Source organism: Zygotorulaspora mrakii, chromosome 5 (assembly GCF_013402915.1).
Source record: "Zygotorulaspora mrakii chromosome 5, complete sequence".
NCBI lineage: Eukaryota > Fungi > Ascomycota > Saccharomycetes > Saccharomycetales > Saccharomycetaceae > Zygotorulaspora > Zygotorulaspora mrakii.
This window is the reverse complement of record NC_050723.1, coordinates 202869-220570: the sequence shown is the minus strand read 5'-3', so window position 1 is coordinate 220570 and position 17702 is coordinate 202869. Positions and strand designations below refer to the sequence as shown.

The 17702-nt window shown below is 41.2% G+C and overlaps 7 protein-coding genes across 7 annotated transcripts; 3 read left to right on the top strand and 4 right to left on the bottom strand.

The window, feature by feature from the left end:
• Positions 1-27: 27 nt before the first annotated feature.
• Positions 28-2322, bottom strand: SDA1 (Sda1p; the record flags this gene model as incomplete). The annotated part of the gene is made up of 1 exon (XM_037288848.1): positions 28-2322. One exon carries the CDS (start codon positions 2320-2322, stop codon positions 28-30), a length of 2295 nt encoding a protein of 764 aa, XP_037144743.1.
• Positions 2323-2608: 286 nt separating this feature from the next.
• Positions 2609-4363, bottom strand: BRF1 (transcription factor TFIIIB subunit BRF1; the record flags this gene model as incomplete). The annotated part of the gene is made up of 1 exon (XM_037288847.1): positions 2609-4363. One exon carries the CDS (start codon positions 4361-4363, stop codon positions 2609-2611), a length of 1755 nt encoding a protein of 584 aa, XP_037144742.1.
• A 621-nt stretch (positions 4364-4984) lies between these two features.
• Positions 4985-5755, top strand: CPD1 (2',3'-cyclic-nucleotide 3'-phosphodiesterase; the record flags this gene model as incomplete). The annotated part of the gene is made up of 1 exon (XM_037288846.1): positions 4985-5755. The coding sequence occupies one exon, from the start codon at positions 4985-4987 to the stop codon at positions 5753-5755; it is 771 nt and encodes a 256-aa protein (XP_037144741.1).
• A 299-nt stretch (positions 5756-6054) lies between these two features.
• HG535_0E00970 (6-phosphogluconolactonase) lies at positions 6055-6822 on the top strand (the record flags this gene model as incomplete). Its single annotated transcript, XM_037288845.1, has 1 exon — positions 6055-6822. One exon carries the CDS (start codon positions 6055-6057, stop codon positions 6820-6822), a length of 768 nt encoding a protein of 255 aa, XP_037144740.1.
• A 514-nt stretch (positions 6823-7336) lies between these two features.
• Positions 7337-9010, top strand: MGA1 (Mga1p; the record flags this gene model as incomplete). The annotated part of the gene is made up of 1 exon (XM_037288844.1): positions 7337-9010. The coding sequence occupies one exon, from the start codon at positions 7337-7339 to the stop codon at positions 9008-9010; it is 1674 nt and encodes a 557-aa protein (XP_037144739.1).
• Positions 9011-9452: 442 nt separating this feature from the next.
• RIE1 (Rie1p) lies at positions 9453-11936 on the bottom strand (the record flags this gene model as incomplete). The annotated part of the gene is made up of 1 exon (XM_037288843.1): positions 9453-11936. The coding sequence occupies one exon, from the start codon at positions 11934-11936 to the stop codon at positions 9453-9455; it is 2484 nt and encodes an 827-aa protein (XP_037144738.1).
• A 1100-nt stretch (positions 11937-13036) lies between these two features.
• Positions 13037-17458, bottom strand: DNA2 (bifunctional ATP-dependent DNA helicase/ssDNA endodeoxyribonuclease DNA2; the record flags this gene model as incomplete). Its single annotated transcript, XM_037288842.1, has 1 exon — positions 13037-17458. The coding sequence occupies one exon, from the start codon at positions 17456-17458 to the stop codon at positions 13037-13039; it is 4422 nt and encodes a 1473-aa protein (XP_037144737.1).
• Between the last annotated feature and the right edge of the window lie 244 nt (positions 17459-17702).

Below are 17702 nucleotides of genomic sequence, written 5' to 3'. Positions count from 1 at the left end.
TAATGTACACCTTAGTCTATCCGATAATTAAAAACCCTTCTTTTTCTGCTTTGTGATGTGCGCACGAAGCACTTTTTGTCTATCTCTCAAAGACATCTTTTGTTTACCTTGTACAGATTTCTTGTGGATCATCATGACAAAATTCTTCTTTCTGGCCTTCTCTCTGTTGGTTGTCGAATGAACGCCATCACGTTTACCGCGTCGACTACTAAATTTCTCACGCCCTTCACGACCTTCAGCAATCGATTTAATTCTCTCTTCACGGGTTTGCTTGTATTTGACAGGGCCTATTAAAGCTGCTGAATCGACGGTTTCTTCATTTATCTTGCCAGCGGAGGTTCCGCCCATTATTTTCGAGACGCCTTCTTCAGCTCTTAGTTCTTGCAACTTCGCGAAATCGGCAGGGGTCAAAATACGCTTTGAGGCTAACTCACGGAATGCAGTTTCCGAGTCCATTTCGTTATCCGCTTCTTTTTCCATATTGGTATCCACGCCATCGTCGTCATCGATAGCTTCGCCATCGCTGTCATTTTTGGAAGACTCTTTGGTCTTGTGAGTCTTTTCGTCATCGTCACTGTCATCTAGATCCACTTCGTATTCCTTATCACTTTCTATAGTAACCCACTCACCTTCAATTTCATCATCACCACCAGATTCTTCTTCGACCTGCCAGTTAGCATCATCCTCTTCTTCCAAATCTCCGTTTTCCTGCTGCTTCTTCCATTTGGCTAGCAATTCAATGCCCGCGATACCGTCAACGTTACCACGCTCGACACCAAATTGTGGCCTTTTGTTCTTAATATCCTTACCACCACGCTTTGCCTCTTGTAATTCCATGGCTGCCGTTTTACCACGGTGTTTACGTTTTAACATTTCTGGAGCAATTTCTCTGTAAAGCGAAACCAAAGATTTTGCAGCCATATTAACACCCTTTGCTTTTGAATCCTTATATTCCGTTAAATCTTGCAATAGAACTTCATCAATAGCTAGCGGTGCACGGGAACATATTTCTCTGATTGTATTCAAACCAGCCGCAGCAACCTCTGAAGCAACACCGTCGGAAACGAATTCATCCGCAATTTTACGAACCAACGTGTGTAAGTTTTCAGGTGGAACTAGATCATGACACGCTTGTGCACTTGCTGCCATAATCTTGGTAACATCTCTTTGCTTTGGTGTCAAATACTTCAAAAAAAATGTGTAAAGACCTAAGACCAAAAGTTTATGTGTACCGACCATTCTTGAAATCAACTGCATCAAAGATATTTTCTGATCTAAATCAAACCTGGAACTACTTTTACCGGAAAGATGTTGTTGGAATAGTTTTTCCGAGAATCCTTGTGGATCTCTTAAAAGATGAATAGCACTGAAATTCAAAAATGCAGGTTGATTATTTGAATTATTTTTCCTTTTATAGGTCTTGATGGCACTATCTAATTTCTTACCTCTTCTACCTGTTTTTTTATTGACTTGCATCTTATGCTTCAGGGCATTCAAATCAAATCCATCTTCATCTTCTGAGTTGTCCTCAAAGTTGGCTTCTCGATCTTTGTCAGCATCAAGGAAAAACATTACACCAGAAATTGCAATCTTCACGTCTGCGTGTAGGGTTGCCTGTGTCATAATTTCAACGGTTCTTGAATCATCCCAAATACCACGTTTCCAAAGTTCTCTTGTTAATTTTGCGGCCCAAATACCCTGAGAGTCTGGCTGCTCTAAGAGATTGAAACAAATTGCTTGTGTTGATTTGTTCAGTTTTTGATTCTTTGTTCCCGAATTGCAACTTTTTAATAACGAGATAAGATTCTTGTATATCAGCTGCCTCAATTCACGAGCGTGTGAGTTTGCTCCAAGTGCATTACCTTGAGCAGAGTAGGCAATCAAAAGAGGAAACATAGTCTGAATTAATTGTTCTGCTGAGATTACATTTTTATTCCTCAACATCATCAAAGATGTTACAATTTTCTCCTTTATTTCAAACGGCAAAGATTTATGGTGCTCTAATATTAGCTGTTTCAATTCATTGGGAAAGTTTGCAGTCTCTTTGGGATAACATGAACAAACCTGTGCAAGAAATCCAATTAACTCCATAAGCTGATTTGTTGAGCTGTTAGAGCCAGAGGAAGATCCACTTGGATTTGGACCTCCAACTGAAGATTCGGCATTTGATATCCCATTCAGCATGAATATATCCCTTAATGATTCATAGTGTGCATATTGTTGTAAAAATTCCTCATAATAGGACTCTGGATCACGTTTCACCAAATTTTGTAGCAAAATGATGTTCGTTGGCAAAATCGCTGCTCTGCTTCTCTTTGCCATATTGAATGAGTTCTTCTAACTGATCCAGCTAAGTTCCGAACAGTGTTAGAGTGTTAGTATATCTCTACTTCTTTAGTTAATAACCTTGATATTTTTCACTTTTCTGTACGATGCGATGAGATGAGATGGGAACCCGCTAACTGAAAATTTTCTGTCCAAGGCAGAAAAAAAAAAAAAAAAAAAAGGAAGGGCATCTACTCGTTGCAAGCGATGCTGAATATCAAAGCGCCAGTGAATATCAAATACCGACTTAAGATATACCCTACATAACGCATAATTACCTCAATTATTGATTGAACAGACCATCTATGGCCTCATAATTAATTTTTTTAGAAAAGCTGGCCTTTTGTAGCATATTCTTAACGCTATCCGCAGTTGAAAAGTCACCGCTCTCCTCTGCAGATTTCAATGCAGCTTTGAGACCAGATTCATCCCCTAGCTGGTTCATAACGTTTGCTGCATCCAGTGCGTCCATTTGTGACTTATCTTTCCTACGTCTAGTACCTCGTTTTTTTTTCCCAGAAGTATTGCCAGCTGCAATATCGGCTTCTGATTTCAACCTTTTGGTTTCCTGCTCTAGTAAAAAATCCCCGTTGATGCCTATCCATATTCTTTCCTTTAGTTTTGAGGCTTCTTCGTCTAGAAGGAATGTATCCAGTTCACCATCGTCTGCATCTTCCAAATTCTCCGGATCGTCAGAGACTTTCGCGAGTAATGATGATGTAGTGGGCAGTAAATGCAACATGCGAGGCCTGTAAGGATCAGTTTCCAAAGAATATCCATCAATTTTATCCTTCACGTCATTGTTATTGGACCACTCAGCAACTCCGTTAACTAGTTTGAGTACCTTCGTGGGAGGTGTTTCTGTCTGTGTATCGCCCCGCGTATTTTCCCCGTGTTCAGAATCCCCTTCGAGTGATCTTTTATTTGAAGATTCAGTTCTGTGAACATGATGGTCATCGATACCATGCGTAGATTTAATTGTTTTGAGAGAGTGCTCTCGTCTTTCTGAGAATTTTTTCAGATAGAAAAGCACCTCCTTTGATGACAGTTCTTGATCGCCTAAAAGCTGGTTCAAAATTGGATTCTTTTTTAGCGCTTCTTCGCTTGTTTCATTCTTCTCTGCGGATTCTAGCTTGCTTTTCAATTTCCTTTCGTTGATTCTATTTTTCACAAAAGAAGGTGGTGCTGCAGATTCTCCCGAAGACTCAACGGATCTGAATTCATTAATGGAGAGTTTTGCGGCATTTGTATTCTTGAACTCATTAAGACGGTGCTGTATCGTTTCTTCCGCCACGTGAGATACTGCGACAATCTCTGAATGTGTTCTTCTTAAATTGTTCATCCTACATGCTAACAGAATGCAAGCACCAGCAATACCAGCGGGTCTACGACCTTCATACATCCAATCGTGAGACATTCGTTGGGCAAGCTTCACAGCATCCCTGGCTACCTTGACTTTTTTATCACCTAGATCTAGTTTCTCCGCAAAATGCTGAATGAATAACGATGGATCGGCTAGTGGTAAATTTGTGATATGCAATCTCTTGACCATTTTTAAAAACGTGGCACCAATAGAATAAACGCTGACTTGCAATCTAGATGAGAAATCTATTAACATGTGTGTCGTCTTTTCTTTACGACACGCAATGTACAAGCACGACGCAATTACATTCTGCGATCTCCGTCCCTGAACAAAATTGTGCGCCAGAGCCAGCTTGTACCATTGAAATGCTGCATCTGTGATATATTCAGGGATATGCAACGCGTGAGAAACGGCACGCAACTTTCTTCTTGCATTGTTTAGTGTAGCTTCGCGGGATTCCAATGCGGTTGATCCTGAATGTGCTTGCCCAGCAGCAATAAAGGACCCTTGAACTGTAGCTGCTCCGGAGCTGGTTTCACCAAACGTGACCTCAGAAACAATAGGATTATCTTCGCAAACATAACCACACGACTCACACACAAGATCTTGATTCGCGTTGCTTGTGTCCCTAATGAAGGACGTACCCTTACAGTTCTTACAAACAGCAACAGCCATATCTAAAGTAGTAGCTAGTTGACCACTGACAGTCTACCACGACTCAGTACGCTGCTAGTACACTATCCGTTTCGTAATACTGTTAATAGAAGAGGTAAATATTGAATTATTCCATGTCTGTCATTACTGAAAGAAGCACAAGAGAAAAATTGTTGTATATGCGGTGTACTGGTTGTAGATTCGAATTGAACGATAAAAGCCCCTACAATGGTCAATTTGTCGCTATACATCTGCTTCAGGATGCCAAAGTCACTGCTTGGCGATTTAAGTAGTCCACTGCCGTTCTTTCGGGGCTTTCAAAACTGTGTAGGAGCCAATCCGCGCAACGCACATCTTATGCCAACAAAATTCTGATTGAGGCCACAACGCCAGGTAATACAGTGAATCTGCTCGCACTCGTTGATCTTGACACTGACGGTGCACTTTTTCAGCCGTTGATCACCTTAATTGAATCAATCGTAGTCTGTCTTACGGTTACAACGGTCATTTTGCCATAGAAGAAAAGTGTAGCGTAAATCGCGACAAAAAGGGTTTAGATGACTCGAAGAACAGAAGAAGTTAAACGTAAAGCAGCGCAGAGGCAATAATACGCATTTGAGTTGCCCAATTACAGTTGGAAATATGGCGATCGCATTATGGTATTGTCCACAGTACGGCTCTCCTGCATACGAAACGTTGGAGCTGCTGATTATCTCGCTCCAAAGCGTGTTCCCAAGTTCACGTATTTTTGAGCCGCATTTGACCATTGCAACCAATCTGGCTTGCAACGACGTGGACGATGTCAACAAGATATTGACATCATGTGTGGCTGCTATGCGGTCGATCAGGCCACGGCTCAGGAGTGCGGGCGGAAGTGGTGGCATGGGCAGAGATGGTGGACCAAGCAATACAAGGTCTAGCAGTGACGAATCAGGCATTCAAGGAACCGCAGAAGGAACCAGTGTTCTGGTTTCTTTTAGAGGGTGTAGTGTAGGGCGAAGGTTTTTGAGAAAAGTTGCCCTAGAATGCAACGAAAATAGGTATTTACACAGTATTGCGCAAATAATGAGGGAGGTGTACGTTGAGATCGACGATTCTTCAAGAAGTCAAAGGGCGGCGACATGGGCCAGAGACGAATTCGCCCCGCACGTATCGTTGCTCTACTCCGATGTATATCCGATAAGTCAGGCGTTTCTAAGGATCATACAACAGCGCATCGAAGACGTGCTAGATACACCAATGCACAAGCTCGACCCCCTGAAGGATAATATCTCCCATAGTAACGAAAAACAAGTAAGCTGGGAATTCGACAGGACGCCGGCTCTATCTTGGAGTCTGCCCGGCACGTTCAAAGTTGTCAAGTGCGAGGGCCCCGTAGAAGACTGGCAAGTTTTGGGCAGAACAGACGTATAGAGTACCTCGTACACAACACAACATACACAATCCAACGATACTACACGGTGGTGGTGGCATGGGAGCTGCTGCAGTAGATCTGTTTAATACCGATATGTAACTAGATCGTGTTGCATGATAAATGCTCGATGCCGATATTGCCCAAGTCCCCTTACAATCTTCATGTATACAAAACTTTATTTATTGACCAAGTACATTGTCAACTAAGCTCAAGTTCAGCCTTTCAAAATCAAACTGATTGAAAAGTTTCGGCTAAGTCCATCGAAAACAGTTAGTTCGAAATCTTAAAACGTTTTCAAATGGTCAGAGTTTGCAACTACAACGACAAGGAACTGCTCGCTGAAAAAGTGGGCGAGTATATCATTGAGTGCCAGGATAAGGCTTTGAAGGACCAGGACTCCCAGTTCAACATAGCCATCAGTGGTGGGTCTCTTGTTAATGTATTGCACAAGTGTTTGGTGGCAAACAAGAAACTCGCTAGCCGTGTCAAATGGTCCCAGTGGCAACTGTACTTTTGCGACGAAAGATTGGTCCCCTTGGATGACGAAGATAGCAACTACGGCGCGTTCAAAAAAGCAGTTCTGGACCCGCTCATGCACAATGGGGATCACTTGAATTTGGGGCCCACCGTCTTTGCAATCAACGAGTCGTTGGTCCACCAGAAAGATTCTCAAAACGAGAAGATCGCACAGGAGTACGAGTCACTCTTGCCAGCCGATGGATTCGACCTGTTGTTACTCGGTTGTGGACCAGACGGTCACACCTGCTCTTTGTTTCCAGGCGAGAAACACAAGTATCTACTGCAGGAAGCACACAAGAAAGTCGCATGGTGTCATGACTCGCCCAAACCGCCATCTGACAGAATCACTTTTACATTGCCCGTGATTGCGGACAGTCGGAACATCGCCTTTGTCGCAGAAGGCAGTTCTAAGCAAGACATCATGCATCAAATTTTTGATTTGCAAGATGAAAGCTTGCCCACTGCACTGATCAACCGCAATTACGGATCTCGTGTCACCTGGTTTACCGATGAAGATGCATTCTCCAAAGTACAGTCAAACCACTAATTGTCGAGATCAAACGCGGTTGCTAAGAGACAGCTATATAGTTTTAACTTGTTCACTTAAACCTCCATAAAAATAATTAAAGTTTGACACATTCACATCATAATTGACGTTCCTTCTTGAGAATGTTTGAAAAAAAAAGACTACCGCATCTGACGGTTTGCAATACTCGGAAGAATTGCTGCAATCTGGAGAATTAAAGAGGTTCAATTCTGGTAACGGATAGAGTGCATTTCCTTCAGTTACCAAACAATCGTTATCATAGTAGAGCAGTGATTGGATTATTCTCAAGCCTGGAAGAGGCCCCGCTTTTTTTTTTTGCTATAATTCGTGGATCTCGCGGGTTGTGTATCGATCTTCGATTTTGCAGTTCTTCGAGTTTCTCGAGTTTGAAGGGCTTTATTTTATAAAAAGCGACCAGGTCAGTCGTTAATACATCATCTATTTTTGAGTGCTTTAAGCTCCTGTAGAGCTCCCAAGAATCTGAGATATAGAGCGCTACCACTTCAAGAAAAAGATGCACTCCAAGACGTTTATTCATCAGCTGCATGCGCTTTTAGAGGAGCCGCAACTGCAGCCGTGGATAACGTGGTCACCAGATGATGAGTCAGTCTTTATTGTAAGGCCTTACGATCGACAGTTCAGCTCTTTGGTGCTGAAAAGATACTTTAAGCATGGCAACATCAGTAGTTTTGTTCGTCAATTACACATGTATGGTTTTCACAAGTTATCGAAAGTACCTGATAGTAGCTCTGGTAGCTCTGGCAGCTCTGGCAAGTCTGACGACTCAGGTAATTCTGGCTCCCCCGGAAGCAGTAGTGGCAAAAAAAGCAACACTCCCAAGGATCAGAGCTCTACTAAATGGTATTTTACACACCCATTGGGTTTCTTCAAAAAAAGTGCTGATGCAGCAACACTGAAGAGAATTCAAAGGAAAAGCGCAGGTGTCGGTAAAGATGGTAAGAGAAAGAACGTTTTATCAACTGTATGTGTAAACTATATTGAGCCTACGTCAGTAGATAACAATAACACATCGGAAAGAAGCACCGGTGAACAAGATCTAACAAGATTACGGCAACAGCAGCTCTCGCCATTGACACAAAGCACCACTGCTCAAAGATCTCACCAGCAACAGTCGCTGCTGCAACCACAACCGCTAGTGAACAATCAAATACGACCGCTAGTGAAAAATCAAATGCATCCTCACTCATTAATACAACCCAATATCCCACTGCCAATGCAACCTCAAAGACAGCTGCACCTGCAACCTCAATTGAAACCACATTTGCAAGGGGCACCTGATTTGCAAGAATTTAATGCAGGCTTAAGTCCACTAAATGATCGAAAACACTATGGATCCCTTCCGCAATTGCCAGTTGTAGGATCATCTTACGGTCGTGTTCGACAGCATGAACATGGCTCGCATCAATCACTCTTACCATATATCCATCGAAAGGATCATCTTTTTGAAAAACCAAGAACGATATCATCACCAGAAATTTTACAGCGCTCCGCTCTGCAAAAGAATCTGGCTGCATTGCCAGCGGCTACAAAAAGCTCTGTGTCTATGGCCATGGCTCCCAGAACTTCTACCCCTACTCAAACTTTGAATCCACAACTGCATCCCTTGGGTTATTATTTTCCGAACAGCCAGTATTCTGTAAATAGAGGTCAGTTTCCAGCACATTTTTCAACCCCATCTTCAGTAGTCTCTTCAACAGGAACTATAGCATATCTACCATATTTCGATCAACGTCTGGAGTCAGGTATACGAACATTACAAAATTCAGTACTGACACTAGCAGACATGTTGCCCTCGATGTGTAAAGATATCACCAAACAAACAGAGCCGGATAATCAGCCTAATTTTGAATATTACATGAAAACTATACAAAGTCTGAAGGATGACATCCTTGCAGAAAACGCATGTACGACTGACTCGAGGTATTCCCAATCATCATTCGGCGGGACAACTGCATCGTCTTCGATATCTCACCCCACTGCTGCTACTGTTGGTTTGAATATCGATGAGTCGACAGCTGCCTCCATAAACCATATAAGTATGAGACCACAACAAAAATCAGGCAGTAGTCCCACTGGTATCTCAGAGATCGATAAAAGTAAACCTGATACAGCTACCTCACGATCATACACTAATTCATTTTCCCCATCTTCAAATTCGAAAACATAGCATTATCAATATCGTCATGACGATATCAAAAGTTGTAAAATTATTGCTTAAAATTACAAAGACCCTTCTACCATTTGTGAAGAACGCAATCTTCACAAAAACTTTACCACCTTCACATGGTAAGATTTTTTTACCATTTATCGCTATTGCGAGTATTTTATTGTTTCATCTGGGTTCTTCCACAATTTCTTTCTTTTTATTCTTCACTTCTTTCTCTTCATTCCTTACTTTTGCCCTAGCTACAATCACTAAAAGGCGTTTCCATTCTTTTCCATATTTTTTAAATGTAACGATAGTCAATTCAATACATATGTAATAATAACATCTAAGAAAAAAGGTAAAATTTCAATTAGCATACGTTTTAAATATTTCTCTATTTCAAAATGTTCCTGGTCTTTCCGTACTCCAAATATAAAAAGAATTTGGAATATATTATTTGCCTTTATGAAAAAAAATCACCCCGTTGATCATCATTACTGCTACTCATCGTTTGCCCGGGTTGCATAACGTATGATCCCTTCATAGCGTTCGTATTAGGTGTTATAAACGTCATTCCTGCCATTCCAGGCCTCACATTGGGCATAAGGGACACTGGAGTCCAATTCCCAATATCATGTAAATAATTTGAATATAGTCTACTAGCAGCATTTCCACTTCCTTGATGCCTTGTATTGTTCATATATTTGGGGTTGAAATTTTCTGGTGTATGCTCCGGATGTGACACGCTTCTTCCAGGTCTTTTGGTAGTAGGTTGAGAACCGGTAACAGAATCAGGGGATGACACGGAGGAAGATTTACCCTGTTGTCCACCTTGGTTTGCAAATGATTTCGCACGTTTTTGAGCAAAAGAAGCATTCAACATATGACTGGGAGTAAGTTGAAATCCATCTGTATCAAGTATAGCTCGAGATGCGTCCAGAGGATTCTTGAAACAGACAAACCCATAACCCCTTGAAGCACCCAGTGCAATCTCCCTTGGACTATCTTCATCAGAGGACGTCGGAGAGTCGCTACTATTTCCTTTGCCTTGCTTGTTCTCTATATAATCCAGATTGTCGGTACTTTCTTTGTTTTTACTTCCTCCTACTGTAATAATTTTTGCACTAATAATTTCTCCATATTCGCCATAGAATTTATACAAATCTTCATCCTTCCATGTTAAGGGCAAGTGTTTCACATACAAATTTGACTCTTGTTGATCCTTGGCTGGTATAGGCAATGCAAGTTGTGTACTGGGAGCCATCGTGGTGTATGGATTCATAGGGTACATGGAATTTGTCAAGCGAGCAGCATTGTTGCTGGTAGAAGGAACAGTAGCATAGATTTGAAATGGGTTTAAATACGCATTTGGGCTCATGCGTTGGCTCATCCCGTAAAAAGGGTCGACGTCTTGTCTCTGACTTTTAGGGTGAACGTCTTGAGAAGACCCTTGGCCATAAGGAAAAAACATATTTCCAGAGTTGTTATAGTAACCGAAAGGATTTCCACTTGGAGAGTTCCCGTAAGAAAAAACGTTAAAGCGCCCTCTGGAAGCACCCGCGCCTGCCGAGAGTAATTTTTCGTTGTACAATCGTTGATGGAAATTCTGAAATTTATTTTTTTCAGCTTTATTTACTATTAGATTAGAGCCGTTCCACTTGTAGTTGTTGAATAGTTCGATGGCCTTCAATGCTTGTTCATAAGTGGTAAATTTTATGAAACCATAGCTTTTATACTTGTTTTTTTCAGACAAAGGCTCATTATTAGAAGTGTTGGCCTTCGAATCATCACTATTCGAATTTTCCGATTCAAAGGCATTTTCTTTTTCTCTGAGATTGCTACCTATTTCATTCTCATTTTTTTTCGGGAAGTAGTATGAAAGTATCTTCAAATCAGAAAACTCTTGCGCTAACTTACTCTTCAGTAGGTCTAGTATATCATCCGGTGTTATGAGCTTTTTATTCTCATTATGCAGTGGTATATTACCAATAAAAATACTTTTGAACTTTTCGTCGTGATTATTTTCCTTGATTGTATCTCTGTAGATTCTCTCTCTCTCTTTTCTCTCGATATGATAATTTACAAAAAGCATAGAGTCCTGGAATGTTTTGCCATTCAATTCATGTATACAAAGAGAAGCTTGGGATCCTAAGGGATATGACAGAAATCCGTAGCCCAAGGAATCGCCAGTAAAATCATCGCATATAATCTTAAGAGAAGAAATTGGACCGTACTTTGAAAAAATTGGAAATAAGTGATCTATATTTAGATCTCTGGGAATGCCTCTTATATATAGATTTCCTGGTTGGGTCAAGGCGTGTTCACAAGTGCTAATCGACCAATTCTCAGTAAGGGCTTCTTGATTGTCAAGATACCCCTGTGCCTCGCTTGCTACCGTCATTAATATATTGGAGCGCTTAAATTGGACCTGTATTACTAGGTCGTGATTTCGGTCTGACAACAAGTTGATATCTGAATACGACTTTGCAAACTCCGTAGTACCGTTTTCATAAATATAGATATCCTTATTATCTTGTAAAATTTGTAGTCTCTCTTTGTCCGGCAGATACTCATAGGGTTCGACATTTTCCTCGCTAACGATATAACCTTTGTAATGGTGGATCAAAGTTTCCAGACCGCTTAGAACAAGCTGTCGTGATTCGTGTACTTTCCTCCTATCAACTTTGAATGTAACTCTAACTGTCAATAAATTGGTGCTTGCAAGCTGTTCCAATTGCGGATTTATCGGAGAACTGGAGCCTGATGTGGGAGTTCGGAGAGTTGGACTAGAGCAGTCTGAGGAGCTCGTTGTGTAACGGTTATCATCGTTAGAACCTGTGATTGTATTTTTTGAGTTAAGATTATCATCTGAAGCTTCCATATTGTTTGTGTTAAATTGCTTGGTTGAAACTTCCAAACTGTTGTTACCAAATTGCCCTTTTCCCATCGATAACTTCTGAAAAAAAGCGCTTAATATTTTGAAAAACTTAATCCCATGGAAATGTTGAAGTCGATTCACTTACCTGATAGCTCACGAGATTCAGTGATGTTGTGCTAATACCGGTTCAATAACTATATGGCGCTGATTGAAAAACCCTTGAAAAATAATACAGACTTATATACTTCTCAAGTTTTTAGAAGTTGATTTCCCGAACAATCTAGAGTAATTTCAATTAACAAGGGTCACGAGAGGGTGCAACAGTAGGGCGGAGTCGTAGTACAGAGTATGCAATGGAAAGTCACTCCAAACCTTTAAACATGAGCTTTTATTGTGCTTGAATTCACTCGGTCTTGTTGAAACCTAATTATGCTAGTATATGCTCGATACTCTCTTTAACGGAAAACACTATATTTCAGTGTGAATTACCCACAGATCTACCCTGAAATCCAGAACACTGCCGTCCGTGCAATTACTTGACCTGCAAACCGGCTAGAGGGGATAATTCCGGGGATCACTCGGCAAACGGGTTCCTGAACAACGCGGAAAAAAACTGAAAAATAAAGCAAATGCATAATGCAAGCACAGAAAATCAACGCATATCTCACCTGAAAGTTCGAAAATGAAGTAGCCACAACCTTCTCGAGTCTGCGAGAATGCTCAAAGATGTACGAGGATGTATGGGAGATGTTCAAGGATATTTTTGGATAATTATCACCGCACTTCGCACTTTCGTGCCTCAGTTAATGGACTGTCAATCCGCTGGACTCCACCAGCTAATGGCTCACTCTGCTCGCGGAGCTAGCTCCGATCCCGTTCCCGACCTCTCACCTGTAACATCATGAATGTGCTACTACTGCAGGCGGCGTTTTACCACGACAACCCAATCTCATTCAAACGAGAAAAACTCGATGCAAATTTCCCTAGTTGTTATTGGCTTCAATTTTACTGATCTGGAACTGGACCATTGTTTCCCCATTTGCGGTTTTTTCCTCTGCATGAAAAGCAGGGAAAATACATTTAATATGCATACTATGGTTTTCTTTTTTTTTCACTACTGCATTCTTCGCAAGAATAAAAAATTGTCGCGCTGCGATTTCTCTAACTTCTCACTTGAATTCGGAGAGCGTTTGACGAACAATGGGTTTGCCGCGCAGCATTTTTGAGGTCGCAGTGATGTTTTTGGCGCCGGCCTTTTTTGAGCATATGTTACTCCTCACGATATCCTTTTCGTTTGCGGCTGTATGCTCTCTATTCGGGATACTACCTTCTTCAATACGGAAATTATACGCATTCAAAAAATCACTTGGTAGTTCATACATCCAGTTCTTTTCGTGGATGTAGTTGACCAAATCTGACATTTCTGGAGTAGAAGCAATTGTTTTCTTGGATCCGATTATGATAAGTTTTGATTTGGCCCTCGTCAATGCGACGTTGACGCGACGCAGTTCTCTCAGTAGCGATCCGGCGCTGTTTTGATCGTTACTCCTTACCAAGGATATGATGATGCATTCTGTGTCGCGACCCTGAAATTGATCCGCGGTCAAGATTTCCAAGCCATTGTAACGTTCTGTATCGATCGACTTTCGGATCAGGTTGAGCTGTGCTCTGTACAGCGTCATAACACCAATATTGGACGGGTCAACGCCGCATACTGTAAGAGCGTCAAGGCACTGTTTAGCGATTATGATTTCACCTTCATTGGTGATATTGTCTCTCTGGCGATCTTCACATATGCTCTTGTCGTTGTCGTAGTTTAAAAATATCACGTTATTCTTGGGATCAAGGACATGTTTCAACCAGCTATCGATAGCATAAAGAGTTTTGTATGCATCAAGCTTATCCGGATTCGGTATTTTGAGGCATTGGTTACTTACTATTGAGTTACCGCATTTTAGCTTTCCGTCATATATCAAGAAATTTGATAAAGAGACGATGTCTTCACACATACGATACTGATGTGTCAGTTCACATATGGAATCCGGTTGCCTATCACAAATCATCTTGAACAGTGACTCCTCCAACCCGCCTGCGCGGGCTGCGTCGTTCTTCACTAATGGTGGTAACTGATTGTGATCTCCAACCATTATGAACTTCTCGCCAAATCTAATCGGACCCAACGCTATGGGCATTGATATTTGACTTGCCTCATCAAGTATCACATAATCAAAGTCTTTCTCCCTTACTGTGAACATATAGTCTTTTATCCCTAAGCATGTCGTTGCAACAACGGAAACGCCGTTCACTTGCTCCAAAAATTCGTCGTAAGTTGTCACGGATTCATAGTTTGGCTGATATGGGAGTACTTTGGGATGTATCCTGTGTTGAACACCTAATCGAACAATACTAAAATTGGTGGGTATTAATTTCAGAAGAATATTATCTACAGCAGAATTTGTGTATGATGCCAATAGTATACTCTTTCCGGCACCTGCCAATATTCTAATTATCTCAGCAATGACAGTGGTTTTTCCGGTTCCGGGCATTCCAAGAATTAAAGCATAATCTTCTACTCTCATCACCTTTTCTATGGCCCTTCTTTGGTCGTCATTAAATGCCTTCTTATCCTCAATGTGAAACGGAAAAGTGGGTTCTTCTGTGAATCGAGGAACTCTGTTATTTACAAGAATAGAACGCATCCTCTCATCTCCTCCTGCAGATCGTTTCACGTTCTCCTTTCCGCTGCTCATATCCTTTGAAAATTGATTGACAGGAGGCAGAAAAAGATTCAAAAGGTTGAATCTTGCTAATTTCAGGCTGCTGTGAACATCATTTCTGTCAATTCTGTAGGAGACTAAATTTTGAGTTCTCATCATCAAGTCCTGATCTGCATTTTCATTGACCACACTGTGAACAGTAGGTGCTTTTCCAGTGCTTGTCTTACTGCGATTGTTCAACACTTTTCTTCTTGTAGAGACGGTCACGGAATTCGAAGACAACGCAGTTATACGTCCTTGACATAAAGAAAAGTGGCCTTCTTCGTCACTTATAATGACCATATCATTCAGGGAGAACTGACTGTGAAGCATCGAATTAAAACTGCCATTTTGTGATTTGCGAACGAATTTATGCAGGAACAAATGTTTATGAGTAGGATTCCGAGATGAATTACTCACACTAAGATTGGAGATACAATGTCCACTCAAGGATTCCCTTGTTTTGCTGTCTAATAGAAATAATTCTTGACTAATGCCACTTATTGAAGACTCTTCCTTGATTAGCAGATCTATATACTTTCCCAAAAAAGCCTTGTTTTCATTAAAATCCAACAGTAGATGGTTCGTCAAACCTTCATATTCCCCTTGTTTCAGGCCACTTTCATCAGCATGACCATCTTCGAGCAGTTTGTTTAGAACCATACAAGTGTGCTTGACACTGCATGTGTCGCAAATTGAGCTTTGCATTATTGGCGGAAGACGTCTATTATAACGTTCTTTTGTGGTTATTTCTCTCAGCGCATATTTCAGACTAGTAGCCATTTGATTTCTAAACATTAGAACATGCTGAATAGAACGAAGGGCACTTGGAAACTTTATCAGGTCGTTGCTTCCGGTGTATAAGAGCAGAAAAAAATCAGGTGATACTTCATACCTATCATGCAGAAGTAATGTATACAGAAGACCCTGCGTCTCATGGGACAAGCTGCGATGCTTACCGGTTTTCACTTCGAGCGGCACAAGGGCATATGAGTTTTCCACGTGAGCCTCAACTGTTGCATCCAAAAAACCCTTCAGGCCATAGATGGGAGACCATATATTCTCTTCGATATCAAGAACACCCGAGATTGACAATGGGTCTGTTATTCGGGTCCCCGATACAGAAACGTAGCACCCATAGTTATTCTTCTGGACAAATTTATTGATAAACTGATGGATATTCTTTAAATGGGTGCTACGGATATTTTCTGTTACCGAGGCGAGATCTTCATTACATTGTAGCAGCTGAAAAGAATATGCTTCCATTAGAGAAGCAAGCGTTTTCTCTAAATACTCCATATCAAGTTTCTTGTGAAGAAGCTTGTGCACTAAAGAGTCTTGTAACAACTCGTGAACGATATTTCCGACTATCATGGGCAAGCTCGGCTCCCCGCGAGGATCCTCGAGCGTGAGCTGTAGGATAGCTCTTCTCAAACACTCGATTGAGCTCCCGACAGATGTAGCAGATAGTAAGACATCTGGATTGAGAATAAGAAGATTGTCATTCCTAAGTTGAGTAATTGGATTTTTGTCGTCTGAAAGTAGCCTTTTATTCTCAATATTTTTCCCCTCAATTATATGGATGACATCGCCCTTCTCTATTTCCAGAAATACCCATGGATGTCGCACTATGATCGAAGTTGTGTCGCCATTTCTATCTATACATGACATAACCTTCTGCCTACCGACTTTCGGCAAATTTAAGTCATTAACACTCAATACCACGAACCTTTTGACATTATCTCGTACTATAGCAGATTTTGCACGTTCAATGTATTCACTTATTTCAGTTTTCTGTGTTATTTTTGTAGCTTTAATTGAGTCCTCGCTAAGCTGTGCTTTCATGTTCAAAGCCTGTGATATCCTGACCTCCACATCTTCAATTTCCTCCTCAACCCTTGATATTTTCTGTTTTTCCTCCAAGGAATCTATTTGCTCTATTAAAGAATCGTCCAATGTATCACTGCAATCCATTTTTGGACTACGAGACGTCTTTCTTTGAGTGAATTTCTGCGTAAGTATTTCAATTAAGGACTCGTCATCATCATTTGTAAATTCTATGTCTGGCGTTTCTGTCCCACCGTTGACGACACTTACTGGAACCTCGGAAGGTATCCTGCTGGGAGAAGACGGCAACTGGTTCAGGCTTGTTAGGTGGTGCTTTCTACTGACTTCCCCCTCAATATCTCCAAGAATATCATCTATATCTCGTACAGACTCCTTAAGTGAGACTGAAAAATCCTTTAATCGCGTTGTTTCTCGCAACTGTACAGACAATGTGGATTCTCTTTCTGATTGTTCTCGTTCACTGATAGAGGCAAAATTGAGTACGCTTTTCAGCCTTTTAGGTATCATAGGTGTGGAAGAAGGATCCTGACAGGCGTCTTGCTCAATTAAATCTTCAGAATTAGCGTGAGAGCTATAGGGTTGATCTGAAACATCTTTCTCTATGGGGCAATACTCCCAAATGACTTCCTCGCTGGGTTCTTCTTCCCCCTGCTTTGAAAAGCGTGTGTTATCCCCGGTTTTTCGTTTTGTTTTATATTCTGCTGTGGTGATATCCTTTTTCTTTGGAGGAGTTCGTAATTCTGATTTGTTCTTTATTTTCACTCCATGTGCCAGATAATTCCCGCTGTTCCTCACTTGTGATACAGATATTGACTTGAGAACGCTTGTATCAGATCTGGTTTTATCTTCAAGGTTATCAATGGGAGCAAACTGATATTTTTTCTTCTTATTCTTTTCACCTGTGCAGTTTTTGCTTGCCGCCGAGATTGTATTTTCAGGTGACGCAACCAACTGTCCAGATCTCTTTCTCGGTGGTGTTTTTGGCATTGACGACTTGACCAAACAACTCTGATGGAAGTTCAAAAGAAAGATTGGTCAGATCCAGAATACGCCCAGTCGTTCCTCTCCGTTTTATTTGCTCACCTTGGGAAGGATTTCCACATCGGCCTTCTTAACTGTATTTCATACTCGATCCATTTTGAAAACTCTGAAGATTGTGTTTAATCACGTGACGTTTCATTCCATACTACTACAATCTATATCATTTAAATGCAATACGCTACTATGAATA